Here is a 24,549-nt window from a genome sequence, read left to right on the forward strand (position 1 = left end):
GGGGCAGCAATTAAGAGCCTACCACACAAAAAAAGTCCAGGTCCAGATGGGTCCACAGCCGAATTCTACCAGACACACAAAGAGGAACTGTTACCATTCCTTCTGAAACTATTCCAAATAATCCAAAAAGAGGGAATCCTTCCCAAATCCTTTTATGAGACCAACATCATACTGTTACCAAAACCCGGCAGAGACCCAAAGAGAAAAGAAAACTTCAGGCCAATATCCATGATGAACATAGATGCAAAAATCTTCAATAAAATATTGGCAAGCCGATTGCAACAGCACCTCAAAAAACTTATCCATCATGATCAAGTAGGATTCATCCCAGGGATGCAAGGCTGGTTCAACATACGCAAGTCTATCAACGTAATTCACCACATAAACAGAACCAAAAACAAAAACCACATGATTATCTCAATTGACACAGAGAAGGCATTTGACAAAATACAACTGCCCTTTATGCTAAAAACCCTCAATAAACTCGGTATCGGTGGAACGTATCTCAAAGTAATAAAAGCTATTTATGACAAACCAACAGCCAATATCATACTGAATGGGCAATAACTGGAAGCATTCTCTTTGAAATCAGGCACTAGACAAGGATGCCCTCTTTCACCACTCCTATTCAATATAGTACTGGAAGTTCTAGCCAGAGCAATCAGGCAAGAAAAAGAAATAAAGGGTATTCAAATAGGAAAGGTGGAAGCCAAATTGTCACTATTTGCAGATGACATGATAGTATACCTAGAAGACCCCATCGCCTCAGCCCAAAAACTCCTGAAACTGATAAGCAACTTCAGCAAAGTTTCAGGATATAAAATCAATGTGCAAAAATCACAAGCATTCCTATACACCAATAACAGACTTAAAGAGAACCAAATCAAGAACGAACTGCCATTGACAATTGCTACAAAAAGAATAAAATACCTAGTAATACAACTCACAAGGAACATAAGGGACCTCTTCAAGGAAAATTACAAACCACTGCTCAACTAAATAAGAGAGGACACAAACAGATGGAGAAACATTTCATGTTCATGGTTAGGAAGAAGTAATATCGTGAAAATGGCTATACTGCCCAAAGTAATTTACAGAATCAATGCTATACCCATCAAGCTACCAATTGACTTTCTTCACAGAACTGGAAAAAACCACCATGAACTTCATATGGAACCAAAAGAGAGCCTGCATAGCCAAGTCAATTCTAAGCAAAAAGAACACAGCAGGGGCATCACACTATCGGATTTCAAACTATACTACAAGGCTACAGTAATCAAAACAGCATGGTACTCGTACCAAAACAGAGATATAGACCAATAGAACAGAACAGAGGCATCAGAGGCAACACAACATATCTACAACCATACAGTCTTTGATAAACCTGACAAAAACAAGCAATGGGGAAAGGATTCCCTGTTTAATAAATGGTGTTGGGAAAACTGGCTAGCCATGTGCAGAAAGCAGAAACTGGACCCCTTCCTGACACCTTACACTAAAATTAACTCCAGATGGATTAAAGACTTAAACATAAGACCTGTCACCATAAAAACCCTAGAAGAAAATCTAGGCAAAACCATTCAGGATATAGGAGTAGGCAGGGACTTCATGACCAAAACACCAAAAGCATTGGCAACAAAAGCCAAAATAGACAAATGGGACCTAATCAAACTCCACAGCTTCTGCATGGCATAAGAAACAGTCACTAGAGCGAATCGGCAACCAACAGAATGGGAAAAAATGTTTGCAGTCTACCCATCTGACAAAGGGCTGATATCCAGAATTTACAAAGAACTCAAACAGATTTACAGGAAAAAAACAAGCCCATTCAAAAATGGGCAGAGGATATGAACAGACAGTTTACAAAAGAAGACATACATGAGGCCAACAAACATATGAAAAAATGCTCCTCATCACTGGTCATTAGAGAGATGCAAATCAAAACCACATTGAGATACCATCTCATGCCAGTTAGAATGGTGATCATTAAAAAATCTGGAGACAACAGATGCTGGAGAGGATGTGGAGAAATAGGAACACTTTACACTGTTGGTGGGAGTGTAAATTAGTTCAACCATTGTGGAAGACAGTGTGGCGATTCCTCAAGGCCTTAGAAATAGAAATTCCATTTGACCCAGCAATCCCATTACTGGGTGTATATCCAAAGGACTATAAATCGTTCTACTATAAGGACACATGCACACAAATGTTCATTGCAGCACTGTTTACATTAGCAAAGACCTGGAACCAACCCAAATGCCCATCGATGATAGACTGGATCGGGAAAATGTGGCACATATACACCATGGAATATTATGCAGCAATCAAAAATGATGAGTTCGTGTCATTTGTAGGGACATGGATGAATCTGGAGAACATCATTCTCAGCAAACTGACACAAGAACAGAAAATGAAATACCGCATATTCTCACTCATAGGTGGGTGATGAAAAATGAGAACACATGGACACAGGGAAGGGAGTACCAATCACTGGGGTCTATTGGGGGGAAGAGGGGAGGGACAGCGGGGCGGGGGAGCTGGGGAGGGACAGCCTGGGGAGAAATGCCAAATGTGGGTGAAGGAGAGGAAAGCAGCAAAACACACTGCCATGTGTGTACCTATGCAAATGTCTTGCATGTTCTGCACATGTACCCCAAAACCTAAAATGCAATTAAAAAAAGAAAGAAAGAAATACCTGTACTTGTGTCTTGAGGCAGAATGCTACCTGTGTGAGTAGAAACCTGAAATATATTAAATGGCTATAAAATCAAATGGAAAATAAACAGTGAAGCCTAGCTACATCAGTAAGGCCACCTCTCTGAAGATGTTTGGGTTCAAGTATCAGAGCCATCAGGACTTAGACGCTGAGAAATTCAAAGTTATGATCAAAGAAAGCTATTTCCATGTTAGAATCATATATTCTTGTGACAAGAAGGGCCCTTAGAGATCGTTTCACTAGAATTTTATTCAAGACAGACCATGAGCTTCTCCAGAAGACATCCTGCCTAATTATTTTTCAGCCTCCACTAGTATAGTCCAGCATAGGGACTGTGAACAGAGCAAGCCTTGAGAAATGCAATAGTGTCTGATTGATTAGTATTTGGAAAATCTTAGAGAAAACACCAAGGAAATCTTAGTTTTTGCTTGGATCTCTAAACTCCTAAGTGCTAAGCTATTTGACCAGCTTCTCTAAGGAAACAGGCCTTGGGCAAGGCTTGGCTGGATAGCCTAACTAACTTTCTGGGGCACAAGATTCAAAGACTATTAGTCTTAGGACTGAATAGTTTTAATTCTCTGAGGGAAAGACTTTGATGTCCTCCCAAGGCAGGGCCTAGCAACATTCTTCATGCTTGAGCAGTATATGTACTCCAGGCCAGCAGGTAGGTTATTCTTTTTTTTTTTTTAACTTTTATTTAAGTTCAGGGGTACATGTGCAGGATGTGCAGATTTGTTACATAGGTACACCTGTGTCATGGGGATTTTTTTGTGTAGATTATTTAATCAGTCAGGTATTAAGCCTAGTATCTATTAGTTATTTTTATTCTTTTGTTCTGTCCTTTTAAAGGGAAGAGGTAGGAGATAAGCCCTGAACTTAGGGAAGTATTTGGTCTTATTCTGCTTTTAGAGCTCTTAGATTTGAGCTCTGACATCTTAGAACAAATGATTTAAGATTCAAAGGTAGAAAGTAAGATGGTCCTGTGAACATCTCAAGATCAGAATTGAGGAAGTAAACAAGTTTCCATTTTCACTCAGCAAAATAATATCTTGGATAAGCCAAAACTATTTAAATCCTCTTAGGACAATTAAGGGCCAAATGATTCTCCAATGCTGACAGTGACCAGTATCGAAACCTTCAGTGGGCTAGGGTTGAAAGACAGTTCTTTGCTTTTAACATCCAACATCCTTCAATATTGCAAAAAAACATGGAAAAGCACACCGAATTGAGTTTGCCAGGCTAAGAAATCTTCGTTAGAGAGCTCTGGATGCAGCGCCTCCATTTCCTCATCCTCAAAAGTACTCCCCTCATAGGGTTGTTGTGAGGAGTAAATGAGTTGCTACATATAAAATGCTGCAACAGTGCCTTTCACATAGTAAGTACTCAATAAATGTAAGTTTTTATTGATTTGATCATTATTATTACCATCAATAACATCAATAAACAAGAACTCTATCAGGGCAGAGATACATTTCCCCACAGAAAGTACCATATAGAGCAGCCTGGCCATCTTTCTACCCTTGAGACCTCTCTAGGCCTCAAGGAAAAGGGGAAATTAGAGATTCCTTCCCTCTCTTCCTCCCTGTGGTGGTGGGGAGTGGGGTAGAGGGGACTTTGGTGGCTTTTTCTTATTTCACTCAGTGATCTTGGTCTTTTTGTAGGGGAGGGGTAGATTGGGAGGTAGGGGCAGCCTCTTATCAACCCAGTTTTGAGCTGTCTTTTGTCTAATTGTATATTTCTTATTTGTTTGTTTGTTTACTTACAGAAAATACCATCAAGACCTCAAAATATAATGTCTTTAATTTCCTGCCCCTGAACTTATTTGAACAGTTCCAGAGACTTGCAAATGCATATTTCCTCATTTTGCTAATTTTACAGGTATTGCCTTTTGGGGCCTTTTCCAGAGTATTTTATGAACTTCTCTATGGTCAGGCTGTATAATCAGTTTTTTTCCTCCCTACACTGGGAAATGTCTTCTCTCTTTAGACAACAGGAACATGGGTGGCTGGAGTCTCAGACCAGTCCCACCAATAGCTGTGGTCTGGATTAGCTAGTATATAGCAAGCCTCTATACAAGGAAAGGGACAAGGTCACCGCTTTCCAAGGAAGGGAAGCTCATCTTGGCTGTATTGCCACAGTTCAGTTTGACCATAGGGGGCTACAGATTCTTCACCCCATCACAACTGCAACCCTATTTCTTTTTCTTGTCCCATCCTTCCTGACAGAAAATTAACATGTGAGAGTGCTAAAGAAGGTTTAGAATATAAGTGCCAGCATAAGGACAGCAAGCAGGACAGGATAGGCCCAAACTGGGAGAGAGAGACAGATCATCTCACTCCTCCTTGTACTGAAGGGTGTGGGAGAGCATGTAGTTTTTCTTTATCTACTCTTACCCACCCTCCACACCCATTACTTTTCATTATCAGAGGAGAAATGCTCTGTGCCCTAAACACAGAGGTAGTGGGGTTCAGGATAGATAGATAGCAACTTATAGTTTTTTATTCTTTTATCTTTCCTTGGGAAATGTTTATATGTACATCTGGGGGGTTATATGAAAGATACAACAGTGGAAAGCATTCAGGATAGTTGGATTTAGTATGAACACATGGAGATGAAAATGTGGTGTTGAGGGTGAGGGATGTGGTTGGGGGGAATGTATTATCCTTTGAGTTTTCTGACCCAAGATTCTCTCTCTTTCTCTCTCTCAGTTGATTCCCCAGATCTCCTCCTTGGCATGGTATACAACTATGGTACCCCTGATGGTGGTGTTGCCCGTAACAGCAGTGAAAGATGCTATCAATGATCTGGTGAAGTGGCTTCCTTGGCCTCTAGTTCCTCTCACTGTACTTAGTCAGGCTGTGGGCATGAAGGACTTCCCAGAACTACCTGGTGCTAACAAGAAACCCTGAATGGAAAGAGAGATTTCCCTTTCTTCTTTCCTTATCCATCCCAGAGTAATATATGTTCCTTTAGGCCCAAGATTGGTGGTCTATGTATGGCTAGAAAGGGGTAAAGCAAGGCCTTTCTCTGTCTTCCTACTGCCACCACTTTTAGCCCCTCTCTCAAGCCTCCTTCCATCTTTAATAACCCATTATTTCTTTACTCCTCTTAGCTTTCTGTAGCTTTGCTCTCATCCTTTTTCCTTTGCTCCTCCTTCCACTCTCTATTCCCTTTCCTTTCTTCCATCTGCCCCTGCTCCCTCTTTCCTGTTCTTTCTCTTTCTTTTTGTCTCTCCACATTTTCTTTATTCTCTTCAACTCTCCCTATTTCCCTTTCCAACTTTCAATTCTGTTAGGTGTGCACAGCTAGGAACCCTCTGGTTTTAGAAAGCCTCATGACATATGCAGAGGTTGACTCCTTTTCTGGCCTTGAAAGAGAAACTGGCTCACAATGAGTGCTACATGGCTTCCTCTTTGCCTCTTACAGCAGGCCCAGCATAGAGGGGTAAGGGTAAGAACCCAGTGCCATGCCTGCTAGTGGGATTTGGAAAGCCAGTCCTATTGACCTGCTTGCAGTTTCCCTAAGAAGGTCTTTCTGATTTCACCAGAATAGATTTTTAGCCCAGTTTGAGAGCAGTATGTTTCCTCAGCACTTTACCTCTTTAAACCCAGGATTAGCACGTCTTTCAGTCACAACTTAGATGTGCAAAAATATAACTTTATTTCTCTATAACTGAACTCAGTTTAGATTATAACCACATGCACAACCCATTTTAACTCTCTCCAATGAGAACCAAAAATTAATTTGCCAATTCAGGGTAACCCAATTACTTCTAGTTTAGAATTCAGTATCTTTAGGATAAATAGTTGGACAATTTTGGATTCTGACAAATACAGAATTCTCTCTGCCCTACTCCCAGTTCCACACTTTACTCAAGGAGTAATCTTAACTGGAAGGAGGAGATTTATGTAAATCCTGATATCAGGACATACCTTCTGTTTCTTTCCCTTCTATTTCGTCTTTAAATATTGGCTTCTTTCCTCACTGTATCCACTGTAGAAGCTTCTGTAGGTCAACCGTGGTTGGAGGTAGGTAGGAGTCTGCTTGAGAATACTTAGCTTTCCCTGAACCTACAGGCACACAGGACTCTGTAGCCCTGCCTATCATTTGAATTGTGTCCTCTGCAGCTTTTGACATGTTTTCCCATTCCCCTGGGTTTTTCACTTTTGATACTTAAAACCAAGATTTTGTCTCTTTCTTCTCCCTGGATTATTTTCCTGCCCTCTCTTCCCAGCTTCCTGGAGATAATCAACCTCTTGGCTTGGTTTTAAGGGTAGAAGAGCTTGGTATAGAGGAAAAGAAGAATTACAAAGAAAGGAACTATATTGTATAATATTTCAAAATGTTAATCTTCTGTATGCAGTTTACTATAGGTCTGTTTCCTGAACATTTTCTTGTGTGATTTTAGAAAAGGCACCAAAGTGACAATCAAGTCAACAACCGGCCTGTTCTGCTACTGGTGAATGGCAAGTAAGTTCTTCTAGGGAAGCTAGTTCAGGTAGGACCACTCCTGAAAAGGGTTGGCTTTAGTTCAGGACAATGAAAAGAACCTCAGACATAGAAATAATTTGTTTCTATGAATTTGTCATGTTACCTCAGATATTTGTGTTGGCCTCATTTTTCTTTTCTATAAAATGGAAATAATTCTCTACCTTAGAGGATGCTTGTGAAAATAGAAAGGAAAAATATATATTAAAGCAATTAATATTTTATAACATGATATTACTATGCAAGTGATATTATTAGTGTGGTAGTTAGCATGGAAACATCTGTCTTTAGAACATTAATGGATTCTGACATGGTTTTTGGCCATTCTACTATAGTCTTTGGTCAGGTCATCTTTTCTATTAACAATATAAACAGAGTATTGACATTGACCCCGCTGCTGTAGTGTTCGGTCATAGCTATCCAAAGTGTTGCAGGAATGGAAGAAGGCAGGCATATTCCTATGTAAGGCAAAATATGAAGACTATCCTAAAAGGTACACAAAATTGTTATAGGAATTAATAAAAATAAGCAATCATAATAGGTTAAAGAAATCAAGGAAGACTTTCTGGAAGAGGTGTGGTGTTTGTACTAGGCCTTAAAGGAAGGGGAAGAATTCAGCAAGTAGAGATTGTGTGAAAGGAAAAGTGACCAGTGTGGGCAGGAGCATGATTGCAAGGAAGTGCAAACCTGAAGGAGTTCAAGATTGAGGTCCAGCCTATATCCTGGTGGCCTTACCAAACACCCAATAGCTATAGTATTTATCATGTAATTCTATCATCTCAAGAGCTTGAGCAGCTAACCCTGTTGTGTATTGTGTCTGCTGATTCTTACAATGATTGGTTTCCTCAAGAGTTTTGAACTTTTGAACTGTTGAAATGTACCATAAGATAACACCAAAAAAGTCAGTTGTAGTTAAAAAGAAAAGAAGGGAAATAGAAATGAAAAGAAAAGACAAAACTGAGTATATGCCGAATTGCTGACCAAGAGGATTTAGTCAAATGAACTCACCCAAGTAGCTTGAGTACTTGGGTTTTATAAGATTATTAAAGAATTTGTCATAGTGGTGTTTTAAGGTGTTAACAGGCAAGGCCCTGGTTAGACTTTACAAGCTACTCAGTATCTGATTAGTTTAATATGCAGAGGTGAGATTGGTTGTTGAAACAGTCTACGTTCCAGAAAACAGCTTTCCTTTTCTAGAAACATGGGTCTAAGCAGAGCTGCTATTTTAAAAGTTTGTCTGCTTTATAAGTTGTGATTTTTGTCATTTTTTATTTCTCAATAATTTTGTTTATAAGTACATCATTAGAATTTTCTTTAGGGGAATTCTAAGTGGCTGGAGGTGAGGCTGTATCCCTCTATAAGGGTTTGTGTTTGCTTCTGCCAGTTGACTTAAGGGTATTACCTGCTGAGACCTAATTTGAAGGAAGTATAAATTTGAGCCCCATTCCATATGAGGTTACAGATTTTCAGGGAAGAGTCCTCCACTCACTGACCCCCAACACTCCAGACTAAGATAGACAAACTTTCTTGCCAGTGAGCTACTTTTTTTTTTAGATGACTCTTTTACTAATTGTATTGCCCTTCAAGGGTCCTGGCTTTATGAGAAATTCTTAGTTTCAACTCACTGCCTCTCAAGATCATAAGGCTTTATCTCTTGTCCCTCTGGTGGAAGAAATTGAAATTCAGATTATTAGATTATTAAAACTAATCCCTCCCTGACCCAGGGCAAGAACAGCTTCAGAACATGCTTACTGTTTTGTATGACAGGCTTGAGTATTTTAAATCAGTAAAGAGTGTCTCCACCTCTCCCAAATTTGGGACACATGATTATTATAATGTCCAAGAACAAATTGGTAATAGTTTGGCAGCTCCTTATGTAAGAAATTATAAGTTTTTATATCTCCAGGAGAAGCCAGAATGTGACAGCACTTGTTCCTCTTCATGTTTTACATTAGATAGAATGCCAGAGTAATAGTGAATGTCAAGTCAAGACAAAACAAACATCCAGATGTCTTTCTCCAAGGCTTGGAGCTACTACTCTACAGTACTATCAGAAAATTCTCTAAAAGAAACAGTGGATTTATATAAAAGGACTTGTTGTTTGGAAAATTTGGCCCTCCTCAAAGCAGCTGTCTTCTTAGGAAAGGTGTTCTAGGCATACCCTTGCCTTTGTGTAGTTGGCAAAGTGGAGATGTATGTCATGTCCTGCAGATAACAGGCCTGCATTCAGAGACAAAACAGACACTGGCCTCTAGACTCCTCTCATTCTCGCCCTTTGGGTGCTTGGCATAATATAATTGTTGCAAGGATATAGCTCATGTTTCCAAAATGCTCGTGGCAATATGTATTCTTAATTCTTTCTCAGGGAGGAAGGATTTATAGACCCTGTGTATTTGGGGAAGTTGAGGTTAAAAAAAAAAAAAAAAGGCGGGCAAATAACTAGTATTATTGTGGAATCTGCTCATACTGCCAGGCTGCCTTTTATGGAAAATAGGGATTTGAGAATCAAAGATAATCTAACTTTAACATAAACAGATAAAATTGATATGACCTTATGATAGAATACATTTTAGCTATCAAAAAGAATGAGCTACGTCTTCTATAAATGCTCTCGAAGATGGATCTTAAATGAAAAATGCAGAGTACAGAAAATTATGTATCTAGTATGTAGCTTTTAAATGTGTGTATTACATATGATTATATGGATTGATATTTTCTAGAAATAAATACAAAAATATTATTGACAGTGGTTACCTTTGGGGAGCAAAACTAAATTCTGGTAACAGAGAAGACTTTAATTTTTCCTTTTACATAATTTACCGTTGGAAATATTTTACTTTAGAAAAAAAAAAACTTTAATTTTTTTGAGGCATGGTCTTGCTGTATTGTTCAGGCTGGTCTTGAACTGCTGGCCTCAAGCAGGCCTCCCACCTCAGCTTCCCAAAGTAGGATTACAGGCATGATCCATCACACCTGGCTAAAAAAAAAAATTTATGTGCATGTAGGTCTACAGATACTTTTATAGGGCTTTAGAACCCTTATAGCCTGAAGTCAAGAGAAATAGGCCCCATTTGATTGCAGCAGTGATGTATCACAGAGCAGTTTGAGCCTTGTCTTTATTCCTTTCAGCCTTTTTTGGAGGGTTGGGGAATCATCTTGATTGTCAAAGCAGAGCTTTGGGGAAATTCTCAGAGCAGATATTTAAAGGTCGTTTTCTTACAGGATGAAGAAGGACAAATGGATGAATGTTCAAGTGGGAGATATAATAAAGCTAGAAAATAATCAGCCTGTCACAGTGAGTACCTCTTTTGGCTGTGGCTTGTTCTTTTTTGGATTAAGTGGGTACCAGAGACTCCTGGAGCACTTCTGCCACCACTGGTTTTGGTGACCTTTGTTGTCTCATTTTGCATCAGAAATCAATAGCTATTGCAGTAGAAGCTTGTTCTTGCCTATTTCTCACTGTAGTAACAGGTAAAGTGTGAGTAGCTTTGGGAGAGGGTATGTGGTAGCAGTGATAGATGCTAGAAAAAGAAAGTAAATCAGTGTCTGTAAAATCCTTAGGGTGAACATCTGTTCCTAAGGTGACTGTTTTTGTCACACTGTAATGTTAAGACCCCACCTTTCTGCTTTCCTTACTTTCTTTGACTTTTCTGACCACAGGCAGATATACTATTACTCTCTAGCAGTGATTCATATAGTCTGACATACATAGAGACAGCAGACCTGGATGGGTAAGTGTTCCATTAAGATGATTTAGCCAGCTTAGAGTGGTCTCTCACGGAGGGATGGCATGAGGCGGGGAATTAATTTTATTCTCAGATGGAATATTGAATATATGACCCAGAGAGCCTAGAAATATCCAGATAAGAGAAGATGGATACCACATCCTTGGGACTCTCAAGTCTAAGGCTGAGCTCTTGACAGGAACAATTGAGCATTCACTGGGCACAGAATAAACCCCACATTCTCCATCTCTAAATTGGAGATACTGTGGCTGTATTCTATAATACTGAGTGGCAAGAAGGAGGTTAATAGAACTGCAACATTTCAGATTACAGTTTCAAAGTTTCCAAGGGAAAAAAATTGAATACGGAAGTATCTATTGATAAAATACCATGTTCTATAAAGGATTTAAGGTAGAAATTAATTAACATCCAAAAGCTAAGGTCTTAGGAGGACAGAGCCATCTGTAGAAAGCTTGTCCTGGGGAGTTTTGTATTGATCTTCATTCCTACAACTGTACTTCTTGATGCACACAATTTTTTGAAACATGGCTTCCATTTTTCTTTTTGTCTCTGCATTCTAGCAAGCAGTTATTTGAGAACCTGTCATGGGCCCCATAAATATTTATGAGGTGTGGAGTATGTTTCTTTGGAGGTATGTGCAAGTTTTTACCAGGACCTGCTCCTTATTCTTTTTAAAAATTTTTAATTTAGTTTAATTTTAAAAATAGAGACAGGGTCTTGCTTTGTTGCCCAGTCTTGCCTTGAACTCCTGAGCTCAAACAGTCCTCCCACCTTGGCCTTCCAGAATGCTAGGATCACAGACGTGAGCCACCATGCCTGGCCATACTCCTTATTCCTGAAGGGAGTGGGTACTGTCTCCAGGTTGTTTTATGATGTCTCTTCAGCCCCTCTAGAGCACCTGACCAGCTAGATCTCATGAGTTGATTAAGTAGTGGCAGTGTGTTGCAGGGAGTGAGAGGAAAGAGGCAGAAATGAGTGGGCTAACATTCAGCTTCCTTGAAGAGCCATCTCACCTCAATACTGAGAGAGGAACAGTGGGAGTGACTCTTACAGCTCAGACTTATAGCCCAGGCTCTACTGGCAACATCTATTTTCTAAAACCCCATGAAAAATTAGGAGATACTGCACCTCTGCAGTAGTTCTGTATGTGTCTTGTACTCTGGTGACTTGTCTTTTATTCTAGTGAAACAAACCTGAAAGTAAAGCAGGCCCTCTCAGTTACCAGTGACATGGAAGATTGCCTGGAGCTTCTGTCTGTCTTTAATGGTGAGTTAGAAAATAGGTTTTCCTACCCATTTTCATTGGTAGTGGACTGGTTAAATAAAGTATGGTACATCCATAATGATTTCTATACAACCTATTACAACAATAGGCAAGTTGATATTTATTGAAATATAAAAAATACAACATGTAATTAAAAGAAAAATACAATTTACAAAAGACTGCATAGTGCATATAACATAAACCTGTTTTTGGAAACATATATTTATGAGTACATATATAGAAAAAACTTAGATGGATGTACTTCAAAAGGTAAATAGCACTTTTCTCAAAACAGAATGAATTTTACTTCCTTCATTACCATGTTAGTATTACATAAACATTTACAAAGTATATATTTACTTTACTAATAAGGAAAAAGTCAAATTGTTTCAAGTTTTTAAAAAGTACTAGATTGCTTTAAGTCATTTTTGAGTTTCTTCAGATTCAGAGCTCATATGATCTGGCAGTACTGATCATATGAGGGGTTTTCTGTCTCTCTGGATGATCCATGTCACATTCTTCTTTAGTGCCTAGAAACCTTTGTCTGCCTTTCTTGCAGGAGTTGGTGAGAAATGGTCAGTAACTGAGAGAGGATAGGAAAAAGATGTGTATATATTTTGAAATGAGGATTTTATTTCCTTCTTTTCATTAAGTCTTCCATCCTGTTAGGAAAAGCCTAAGATTGCAGATGAAGAACTCTTACACCTTCATTTTTCTGCAGGAGTAGTGAGATGTGAGGCTCCCAATAACAAATTGGACAAATTCTCAGGAATACTGACCTATAAGGGGAAAAACTACTTCCTGGACCATGACAATTTGCTACTCTGAGGCTGCATCATCAGGAATACAGACTGGTGCTATGGCTTGGTGATCTACACTGGTATGTTTCCCTTAGCCCCCAGCCTGCTAAATTCCATTCATGGCTGATCTATGGGTACTTAGTTTTCAGGATGTGGATATGACTCTCAGAAATATATTAGAACACTGTGGCTTTGAGAAAGACAGGTGGAAGGATGGATGGATGGATGGATGGATGGATGGATGAATGAATGGGAGGTTTGTAGGAAAAAACCTTATTTCTTAGGGGAAAAAAGTGGCTTCTTTTTCCAAGCAATGAACTTCCAGTATATCAGTTCTACCTTTGTTAGAGGAAGGCATTGTGTTCTAAAACTTCAGGGCATTCATGAGTCTCTTCAACCAGATCTGGACACAAGAGAGGGTATACATACAGAGGAAGTACGATAGAATTACCATGTGAAGGGGAAGAGTATACATGTGAACTACTCCCATGTGGAGAGAAGGGATATAATGCTTATTATAGAGAAAAATATATAATGTGAAAAGTCCATGCCAGAGAAAAGTCACATGGATCATTAGTGGTGGCCGCTCTTGAGATGTCATTTAGAACCACAATTTATTATATTTAGTAAGGGATTTTCTTGGGTTATGATGTGGTTCAGGAAAATGGAGGAAGCCTCTGTGCTACCCAAGTCCCTCAGTGACAACCATAGCAGGAAATATCAAGACAGATTTACCACAGTGAATATTATTCAACTCAGATTCCCAGAGCTCCCCTTCTAGAAAATCTACTCCTAGACCTGAGGCTCTTAGACTCCTTGCTTCCATGAAAAATGATGAGACCAAATCCTTAGGGAGAAGCTTAAGAGTCTAAGGAGGCAGGGCCAGGCGTGGTGGCTCACCCCTGTAATCCCAGCACTTTGGGAGGCCGAGGCGGGTGGATCACAAGGTCAAGAGATTGAGACCATCCTGGTCAACATGGTGAAACCCCGTCTCTACTAAAAATACAAAAAATTAGCTGGGCATGGTGGCACATGCCTGTAATCCCAGCTACTCAGGAGACTGAGGCAGGAGAATTGCCTGAACCCAGGAGGCGAAGGTTGCGGTGAGCCGAGATTGCGCCATTGCACTCCAGCCTGGGTAACAAGAGCGAAACTCCGTCTCAAAAAAAAAAAAAAGGGTCTAAGGAGGCCCTGGTGGAACTTCCTTCATTGGTTCTTGATCTAGAGTGGCAATGACTAGGCTGCCTAATTGCCAAACTCAAAAGACCTAAATTAGACTTATTTTCTTTACCGTATGTCTTCAGCAGCTACTCACACACAATTGCCACTCATAAAAAGCTCATTTTTCAGCCGATGATTTTTTTCCTGAAAGCAATAGTGGTGAGGCTACCAAACAGCACAAATGTACTTAAGTTTTCCCAAGGTTGGTTACATGGTAGTGAGTACCCTTGGGAATCTCTGAGCAGAGAACTAACACCACCGAAAAACATTTTGAGGTATTAGCATGGAATTGAGTTGCTATTCCTGCTACATGATGTCCAAGTTCCATGATGATTTCTACCTTCTTCTTGAAGCCTGGGGTAAAGTCAATCTAAGGACCCTTAGAAAATATGATCCTTGTAGCTTCCAGGCTATAAGCCAAACTTCTCATGTCTTCAAGCCCTTCAAGGAATGTTTAAGAGGAAAGAATGTAATAGCTTATGCTCTGTCCTCCCACTGTTTGCCCGCATATCAGAGATGTCCCAGCTCCCCCATGTGTAAGCATTGATGAAATTCCTTTATCTGTCCTTTATCAGAACACATGTTTGAATAATGGTCAGAAGGTGAAAGGCAAGAGAAATTGCTGCTTACAGTTTCTTCTAAACCTCTTAAATTTTCTCTGGAGCCATATCTTGAGTTAGTAATTTCCAACTGTAGTCCCATTGGCCATTAAAAGCTCCTTACTTCTGCCTACCACCTTCCCTGTCAGGAAGAAACATGGAATCTCTGTCTCTCAGCTCCAGAGGAGTTTCAGTTCCCCTGCTTCCACCTTAAAAGAAATCACTGCCATTGCCTTTTCATTTCTTCCATTCGCAGTTAGAAACTTTCAATATAGCCTGAGCCAGCAGAGGGCTTCCTCAAGAAATGGTGGGGATCTCTTTATTAGAAAATTCCTTCTCTAAGCTAAATAAACCAGATGGTGATAAGAGAGAAGCCTGTGACTCCTATTCTAATTTAACTCATCTGTGAAAGTTGAGACTGTCTGAGGTGCTACAAAGAGAGGCGTCTGCATGAATGTACTTTACAGAAGTTGTTGGAACTATCCTTATAAACAAATTTTCCTTTTTTTCTTTTTTTAGTTTCTGACAACTGTGAGCCTTTCTCTAGGGTTTTATCCTCTGACGTTGGATAAATGGTTAGATTAGATGACTATAAAAGTACAATTCAACCAATTCCAAGCCTCTGGTATATTCAGTGATTCTAATATCTAATATCTTCCTATTTTATTTAGGGCCAGACACCAAATTAATGCAGAACAGTGGAATGTCTACTTTGAAATGAACACAGATAGACCATGTCATGAATGTTCTTGTACTCTGGGTAAGTTAAATACTTTTTTTTCCCTCTGTTTTTTTTGTTTGTTTGTTTGTTTAATAAATAGACATACTTCCCTTTCTTTAACAGGAGAAGTGGTATTTCCAATTCAGAATTTAGCTGTTGGAAAGTCTCAAGCAGTCTTAGGATCCCAGAGTTTAAGATCTGAGGCAGAAAAGAACAGACAAGTTACAAGAGAGTCTTGCTTACACTTCTGTTAGGAAGAATAGTCACAAATTATTTTAAAATATATTATGTTTTGATCAGTGGTACAAAAATGAATCAAGAACCTAGTTTAAGAATCAAGGCATATTTTTATTTTCTCATAATCAGTTTTACTCATGACCACTTTAATAAAACCTTGCTTAGACTAATAGAACACCTTGTTTAAACTGATGCATTTCAAACTATTTTCTTAGAAGAGTCTTAAGATCTGGTGCAGTGGGAATAGGGGAGATCAAGTGGGTTTTGTTCTAGTTTCCTCATTTTGAAGTTCTTGCTTTAAAAAGAGTAGCTTCAGCCAGGCACAATGGCTCACACCTGTAATTTCAGCACTTTGGGAGGCAGAGGCAGGTGGATCACTTGAGGTTGGGAGTTCAAGACCAGCCTGACCAACATGGACAAACCCTATCTCTACTAAAAATACGAAAAATTAGCCAGGTGTGGTGGCACATGCCTGTAATCCGAGCTACTTGGAAGGTGGAGGTTGTGGTGAACCAAGATCATGCCATTGCACTCCAACCTGGGCAACAAGAGCAGAACTCTATCTCAAAAAAAAAAAAAAGAAAGAGCAGCTTCATGTTTATCTATTTTATAAAATTTCAGTTGTAAAACTAGAGGGGGGCTTCTATTAAGAAGTGAAATTTGAGGCTGGGCGTAGTAGTTCATGCCTGTAATCCAAGTACTTTGGAGGCCAAGGTGGGCGGATCACCTGAGGTCGGGAGTTCAAGACCAGCCTGACCAACGTTGTGAAACCCTGAAACCCGGTTTTTTTTGTTTTTTTTTTTTAGACGGAGTTTCACTCTTGTTACCCAGGCTGGAGTGATGGCGCGATCTCGGCTCACTGCAACCTCCGCCTCCTGGGTTCAGGCAGTTCTCCTGCCTCAGCCTCCTGAGTAGCTGGGATTACAGGCACTCGCCACCATGCCCGGCTAATTTTTTGTATTTTTAGTAGAGACGGGGTTTCACCATGTTGACCAGGATGGTCTCGATCTCTTGACCTCGTGATCCACCCGCCTCGGCCTCCCAAAGTGCTGGGATTACGGGCTTGAGCCACCGCGCCCGGCCAAAACCCCGTCTTTAAAAAAAAAGACAAATTTGAAAAGCACTATAATATATAATAATCAGCTTCGCTAATAGATGTTATAATTGAAGACTAATAATTTTTTTTAAAACAGCCTTGCTCTGTCGCCAGGCGCCATGCTAGAGTGCAGTGGCTCGATCTCGGCTCACTGCAACCTCCACCTCCTGGGTTCAAGCAATTCTCCTGCCTCAGCCTCCCGAATACCGGGATTACAAGCATGTGCCACCAAGCCCAGCTAATTTTTGTATTTTTAGTAGAGAGGGGGTTTCACCACGTTGGCCAGGATGGTTTCGATCTCTCTCTCTTTTTTTTTTTTTTTTTTTTTTTTTGAGACAGAGCTTTGCTCTTGTTTCCCAGGCTGGAGTGCAGTGGCACGATCTTAGCTCACCACAACCTCTACCTCCTGGGTTCAAGCAATTCTTCTGCCTCAGCCTCCCGAGTAGCTGGGACTATAGGCATGCACCACCATGCCCAGCTAATTTTTGTATTTTTAGTAGAGACAGGGTTTCACCATGTTGACCAGGATGGTTTCAATCTCTTGACCTCATGATCCACCCGCCTCGGCCTCCCAAAGTGCTGGGATTACAGGCATGAGCCACTGCGCCCGGCCAATAAATTAATTTATTTCTATGCTATCTGATATAAGCTGACTTTATTCTTTTTAGATATAGATAGATTAATTTTTCTCACTTAAACAGTTTCTTTGCATAGCTGAGCAGTTCCAGTGATGCCTATACTTGATCTCATAACTTTTCATTTTTATTTTTACTCATTTTTCATTTTTATTTTTACTTTTCATTTTATTTTATTTTATTGTCTAGACTCTGAAAACTCAAAAAATACTTTCTCTTTGTATACTATTCTCATTAATATTTGAATTATAAACTGCCTTTTCTCCTTTATTATGAGAAACATCCCAGATCCTTTTCAGAATCCTTTGGAACTAGCAGATGGGGTTTTAGAAAATTAGGAAGGTGGCAGGGTGCGGTGGCTCACGCCTGTAATCCCAGCACTTTGGGAGGACGAGGTGAGCAGATAACGAGGTCAAGATATCGAAACCATCCTGGACAACATGATGAAACCCCATCTATACTAAAAAAATACAAAAATTAGCTGGGCACGGTGGCTCACACCTGTAATCCAGCACTTTGGGAGGCCAAGGTGGGCAGATCATGAGATCAGATTGAGACCGTGGTAAAACCCCTATCTCTACTAAAAAATACAAAAATTAGTTGGCTGTGATGGTGCACACCTGTGGTCCCAGCTACTTGGGAGCTGAGGCAGGAGAATTGCTTGAACCCAGGAGGCGAAGGTTGCAGTGAGCCAAGATCGTGCCACTGCACTCCAGCCTGGTGCCTGGCAAGAGAGCAAGACTCTGTCTCAAAAAAAAAACAAGAAAAAAAAGAAAGGAAGGTTTATTCAGCTCAGAAACTAGTATCCATTATAGATCTCTTTCTACTACTGAGGTACGTACTTTTCAGCAGTTGATCAAAGTTCCATTTACTAGTTTCTTAATGAGGAAGACACTCATGGTCAAGAATTCAAGAAGGTAACATGGGCAAATATGCTTTTGACAATATTAGCAACATATATCATTAGAAAGTAAGCTAGGACATTTAGCCTAGGCTTGTCTTCAAAACAAGATATCTTCAACTGGGTGTGGTGGCTCACACCTATAATCCCAGCATGTTGGGAGGCCAAGGCAGGAGGATTCTTCAAGCCCAGGAGTTTGACAGCAGCCTGGGAAACATAGTCAGACCCCATCTCTATTAAAAAAAACAGCAATCAAAAGCAAAAACACAGGTGGAGCAAGATGACTGAATAGAAGTCTTTATTATTCACCCCCGCCCCCCCCACAGAAACACCAAATTTAGCAACTATCCACACATAAAAGTATTTTCATAAGAAACAAAAATGAGGTGAACAATCACAATACCTGGTTTTAACATCATATCACTGAAAGAAGCATTGAAGACAATCTTGAATTGCTGACGCCACCATTCCCCCATGGTGCAGAGAACTTGTAAGCTGGCAGGAGTGAGAGCACAGCAGTTGTGGCATTGAACTCAGTGCTGTTCTGTCATAGCAAAGCAAAATCAGGCTGAACTCTGCTGACACCCACCCATGGAGGGAGCATTTAGTCCAACTCTAGCCAAAAGGGAATCACTGATCCCAACAGTAAGAACTTATGTTTTGTTAGCACTTCTGGCTAAAGTGGTCTGGGGTCCTAAATAAGCTTGAAGGCAGTCTAGGCTACGAAGATTACCATTCCTAGGCAATGCCTAGTGCCGTACTGAGCTCAGAGCCAGTGGACATTGGGTGGAGGAGGCACACAACCTAGTGTTTCCCCTCCCACAACCCCAGGCAGCACAGCTTGCAGTTACAAAAGTGACTCCTTTCTTCTGCATGAGGAGATGAAAGAGAAGAGTAAAGAGGACTTTGTCTTGCAAATTGGAGACCAGGTCAGCCACAGTACCATAGGGCAGTGGATAGAGTTATGAGGCCCCAGTTCTAGGCCCTAGCTCCCAGACAGCATATCTAGATACACCGGGACCAGAGGGAACCTGCTGCCTTGAAAGGAAGAACTGGTCCTGGCAGGTTCATCACCTGCTGACTAAAGAGCCTTTGGGCCCTTAATAACCAGCAGCAATACCCAGGTAGTATGTTGTGGGCCTTGGGTGAGACTGTAGAGTAGCAGCATCTAGACGTGCTGGCTTCAGGTGAGACCCAGCACATTCCCAGCCATGGTGGCTATGGTGAGAGACTTCTGCTTGAGAAAAGCAGAGGGAAAGGCAAAAAGGACTTTGACTTATAGCTTAGGTACCAGCTCAGCCACAGTGGAGTAGAACTCTACATGGGCCCTTGGTGCCCTTGATTCCAGCCTTGGCTCTTGGATGGCATTTCTGGACCTGCCTTGAGCCAGAGGGGAGCCCACTTCCCTGAAGGGTGAGTCCCAGGCCTGACAGTATTCAACACAAGCTGACTAAGCCCTTGGCCCTTAAGTGAACATTAGCGGTAGCCTGGCAGTACCCTCCATAGGTCTTTGATGGTGGCCATGGGGACTAGCTCCTCTGCCTGTCGAAATGGGAAGAAAGAGTGGGAAGGATTTTGTCTTATGGTTGAGGATCAGCTTAGCCATAGTAGAATAGAGTACCAGGTAGACTTCTAAAGTTTTTTACTTCAGTCCCTGGCTCCCAGACTACATCTCTGGACACCGTGGGGGCTGAGGAAATTTGCCACCCTAAAGGAAAGGACACAAGCCTGGCTGGCTTCACCATCTGCTGATTGTGGAGCCCTGGGGCTTGAAGTGAACATAGGCAGTAGCCAGGTAGTGGTCACAGCAGGGGAGACCCAGTGCTGTGCTGACTTCAGGTGTGACTCAGCACAGTCCCAGTGGTGGTAGCCTCAGGGTTGCTTGTGTCACCCCATACCCAGCTCTAGGTGCCTTAGCACAGAAAGAGAGACTAAATTTGTTAGGGAAAAGGGGAAGAAAACAAGAATTTCTGCCTGGTAATCCAGATAATTCTTCCAAATTTATTCAAGACCACCAAAGTGATACTTCTATAAGTCTGCAAGAACTATAGCGTTACTGGGCTTTGGATGCCCTCTGATGCAGATATGGCTTAGATCACAACACCCAAGTCCCTTCAAATACCTGTAAAGCCTTCCCAAGAAAGATAGGTAAAAACAAGCCCAGACTACAAAGACTATACAAATAATAAATACTTAACTCTTCAATGGCCAGATGCCAACAAACATCAAGTCCATTCAGGAAAACATGACCTCACCAACAAACTAAATAAGGCACTGGGGACCAATCCTGGAGAAACTGAGCTATGTGACCTTTCAGACAGGTAATTCAAAATAGCTGTTTAGAAAATCAAACACCGCATGTTCTCACTCATAGGCGGGTGTTGAACAATGAGAACACATGGACACAGGGAGGGGAGCACTACACACTGGGGTCTGTTCAGGGGAAATAGGGGAGGGACAGCGGGGGGTGGGGAGTTGGGGACAGATAGCATGGGGAGAAATGCCAGATATAGGTGAAGGAGAGGAAGGCAGCAAATCACACTGCCACGTGTGTACCTATGCAACAATCTTGCATGTTCTTCACATGTACCGCAAAACCTAAAATGCGATAAAAAGAGAAAGAGAGAGAGAGAGAAAATAGCTGTTTAGAGGAAATTCAAGATAAATTCAAGATAACACACAGGAATTCAGAATTATAGTACATAAAATTAACAAAGAGGCTAAAAGTATTAAATTCTAGAGTTGAAAATACAATTGACATATTAAAGAATGCATCAGAGTATTTTATTAGCAGAATTGATCGAGCAGAAGAAAGAATTAGTGAGCTTGAAGACAGGCTATTTGAAGATACACAGAGGAGACAAAGGAGAAAAGAATGAAGCACTCATACAAGATCTAGATCACTTTAAAAGGGCAAATCTAAGAGTTCTTGGCCTTAAAGAGGAGATAGAGAAAGATATATGGGTAGAAAATTTATTCAAAGGGATAACAGGGAACTTCCCAAACGTAGAAGATATTAATGTCTGAGTATAAGAAGGTTATAGAACACCAAGCAGATTTAACCCAAAAAAGACTGAAGCAGGATCGGCCATGAGAAACAGACCTCTCGGACACCTAACTAGGAAGGAAGAGGTGTTTTATTATTGCCAGGAGTGAGGGAGGTGAAGTGTTTTGTCCAACAGCTGAGCTTATTTAACAAAGAGAAGCTCTGCCTTTAAATAGGCTTACAATTGGGTTTACAGTTTTAGAAATTACATGTGAAAGGGTCTTGGTTGATGGAGGATCAGTGGGGTGGGAGTTTGATCTTGTTTAAGTAAAAACAATGCCTTCTGGAGAGATTCCCCCATACTATGCCTGCTATGTATAGGAACACGATTTAGGAGGTGTCAGTCGGCCAGCCTTTTCTTCCATTGAAATGCAGTGTGGAAGTCAAGGGGGAGGTGATCCTAGATGCCTGGGTCTCCTTCCTCAAGACTATTTCAAGGCATTTAATAATCAAACTCCCAAAGGTCAAGGATAAACAAAGGATCCTAAAAGCAGCTGAAAGAAAAGAAAGATAACATAAAATGGAGCTCCAACACTTCTGGCAGAAGACTTTGCAGTGGAAATATTACAGGTCAGGAGAGAATGGCATGACATATTTAAAATGCTGAAGGAAAAAATACTTTTCCTAGACTAATATGTCTAATGAAAATATCCTTCAAACCTGAAGGAGAAAGAAAGACTTTTCCAGACAAACAAAAGTTGAACAGTTTCATTAACATCACACTTGTCCTACAAGAAAATGCTGAGGAGAGTTCTTCAGTTAGAAAGAAAAGGGTGTTGTGGAACAATAAGAAATTGGGCCAGACGTGGTGGCTCAAGCCTGTAATCCCAGCACTTTGGGAGGTCGAGGCGGGTGGATCACGAGGTCAAGAGATCGAGACCATCCTGGTCAACATGGAAACCCCATCTCTACTAAAAATACAAAAAATTAGCTGGGCATGGTGGCACATGCCTATAATCCCAGCTACTCAGGAGGCTGAGGCAGGAGAATTGCCTGAACCCAGGAGGCGGAGGTTGCGGTGAGCCAAGATCGCACCATTGCACTCAAGCCTGGGTAGCAAGAGCGAAACTCACGTCTCAAAAAAAAAAAAAAAAAAAAAGAAAGAAAGAAAGAAAGAAAGAAATTAGCCACCATGCCTGGCCTCATTATAGTTTTGATTTGCATTTCTCTGATGATCAATGATGTTGAGCACCTTGTCATATTCCTATTTGCCATCTGTAATCTTCTTTTGAGAAATATCTATTCAGATCTTTTGTCCATTGTTAAATTGGACTATTAGATTTCTTTCCCATAGAGTTGTTTGAGCTCCTTAGAATCCCAGCACACAGGCATCCAAAGCAAAAATGACAAAATGGGATCACATTAAGTTTAAAAGCTTCTGCACAGCAAAGGAAACAATCAGCAAAGTGAAGAGATAACCAACAGCATGGGAGAAAATATCTGCAAACCGTTCATCTGACAAAGGATTAATAACCAGTCCCACACAAAAGAACCACTTTTGAAAGACATTTAACAACCTATCTGCAGAGAACTAGTCTTATAATGTGAGTTTCAGCACTTAGAGTAAAACCCACTTAATTTTAAAGTTGGGGAGCTTGAGTTTGCCTGCAAGTTTCTTGTACACCTTGGGGTGAAATTTGTTAAACAACGTATTTTTCTACCCACATAGAACTCATGGTTTCCCATTCAGGGGAGTGGCCTGTTGGGAAAACAAAATTAACCAAAAGAAATGAAATCTACTCCAGCAACCTACAATGATCAAACTATTATTTTACTTATATTTTTAAGTGGACTAGAGGGAAACCAGGACCATAAAAAGATGGATGAGGCCAGGCGCGGTGTCTCATGCCTGTAATCCCAGCACTTTGGGAGGCCAAGGCAGGCGGATCACAAGGTCAAGAGATCGAGACCATCCTGGCCAGCATGGTGAAACCCTGTCTCTACTAAAATTATAAAAATTAGCCGGGCATGGTGGCTTGTGCCTGTAATACCAGCTACTTGGGAGGCTGAGGCAGGAGAAACGCTTGAACCCGGGAGGCAGAGGTTGCAGTGAGCCAAGATTGTGCCACTGCACTCCAGCGTGGCAACATTGGGAGACTCTGTCTCAAAAAAAAAGGTTGATGAGAATGAACAAATAGAATAACTGACCCTGGAAGCTGGGTGTGGTTCCCTGCTACTTAGGCGACTGAGGCAAAAGGATCACTTGAGCCCATGAGTTCAAGGTTATAGTGCACCATGATTACACCTGAGAACAGCCCTTGCACTCTACCCTGGGCAACATAGCAATAACCCATCTTAAAAAAAAAAAGCACGCCCATCCGCAACGACACACACCCAGCCCGCTCAGCTGCATGACGCGAAGTCGGACCCAGGTGGTAGTCATCCCAGAGGCAGGCTGTTTCTCTCTTTCCTTCGTCCTTTCCACTTTCGCTCAGTGACTTAATCGCAGCAAACAATGCGTTTGGATTTATTTTTCTGATTTTATATTATTATTTTGACATACGAAATGGGGAAAAACACTGAGGTTTAAGTAACTCACCAGTGATGTGGAAAGGGCAGCTAAGAGGTCCATAAACAGCACTGTGTCCCTGCCAGCATCCCAGTCGGCCTAAACAAACCCACAGATTTTATAGATAAGGAAATAGCCAGAGAAGCAAGGGAGTAACCACACGGCTAGGGCTGCAACCCACTGAACTCCAAGGCTGTCTCTCAACTCCTGACCCAGTCCTGTGCTTTCAAAAAACTGCCAAGTTTTTGTTCCCTGAAACCCCAGGTCCTCCCAGGAGCTTTTCAGTTCTAATGCTCTCTGATTCCGTTTGTTCTTGCTCCAACAGAGGCGTCTTTTCTACCACACTGCTAGGGCTGCAACTCACTGAATTCCAAGGCTGTCTGTCAACTCCTGTCGCAGTCCTGTGCTTTTAAAAACTGCTAAGTTTTGTTTACCGAAACCCCAGGTTGTCCTAGGAGCTTTTCAGTTCTAATGCTCTCTGATTCTGTTTGCTCTCGCTCCAGCAGAGGCCTCTTTTCCACCCGCATTTCTGTGAGTTGCCTGCTTTTGTTATGTGAATCATTTTCCGTGT

The 24,549-nt window shown here is 41.0% G+C and overlaps 1 protein-coding gene across 1 annotated transcript in view; it reads left to right on the forward strand.

Annotated features, from left to right (window-relative positions):
• The window catches only part of LOC100402529 (phospholipid-transporting ATPase FetA-like), an 89,192-nt gene that overhangs the window by 5,680 nt on the left and 58,963 nt on the right, over positions 1 to 24,549 (forward strand). Inside the window, 8 exon segments of the mRNA XM_035251397.3 lie at positions 4,482 to 4,594; positions 5,425 to 5,523; positions 7,125 to 7,186; positions 10,427 to 10,499; positions 10,865 to 10,935; positions 12,134 to 12,216; positions 12,935 to 13,093; positions 15,505 to 15,593. Of these exon segments, the coding sequence (XP_035107288.3) occupies positions 4,482 to 4,594; positions 5,425 to 5,523; positions 7,125 to 7,186; positions 10,427 to 10,499; positions 10,865 to 10,935; positions 12,134 to 12,216; positions 12,935 to 13,093; positions 15,505 to 15,593 (749 nt within the window).

The sequence above is a fragment of the Callithrix jacchus genome, chromosome 1, assembly GCF_049354715.1.
Source record: "Callithrix jacchus isolate 240 chromosome 1, calJac240_pri, whole genome shotgun sequence".
Classification (NCBI taxonomy): domain Eukaryota; kingdom Metazoa; phylum Chordata; class Mammalia; order Primates; family Cebidae; genus Callithrix; species Callithrix jacchus.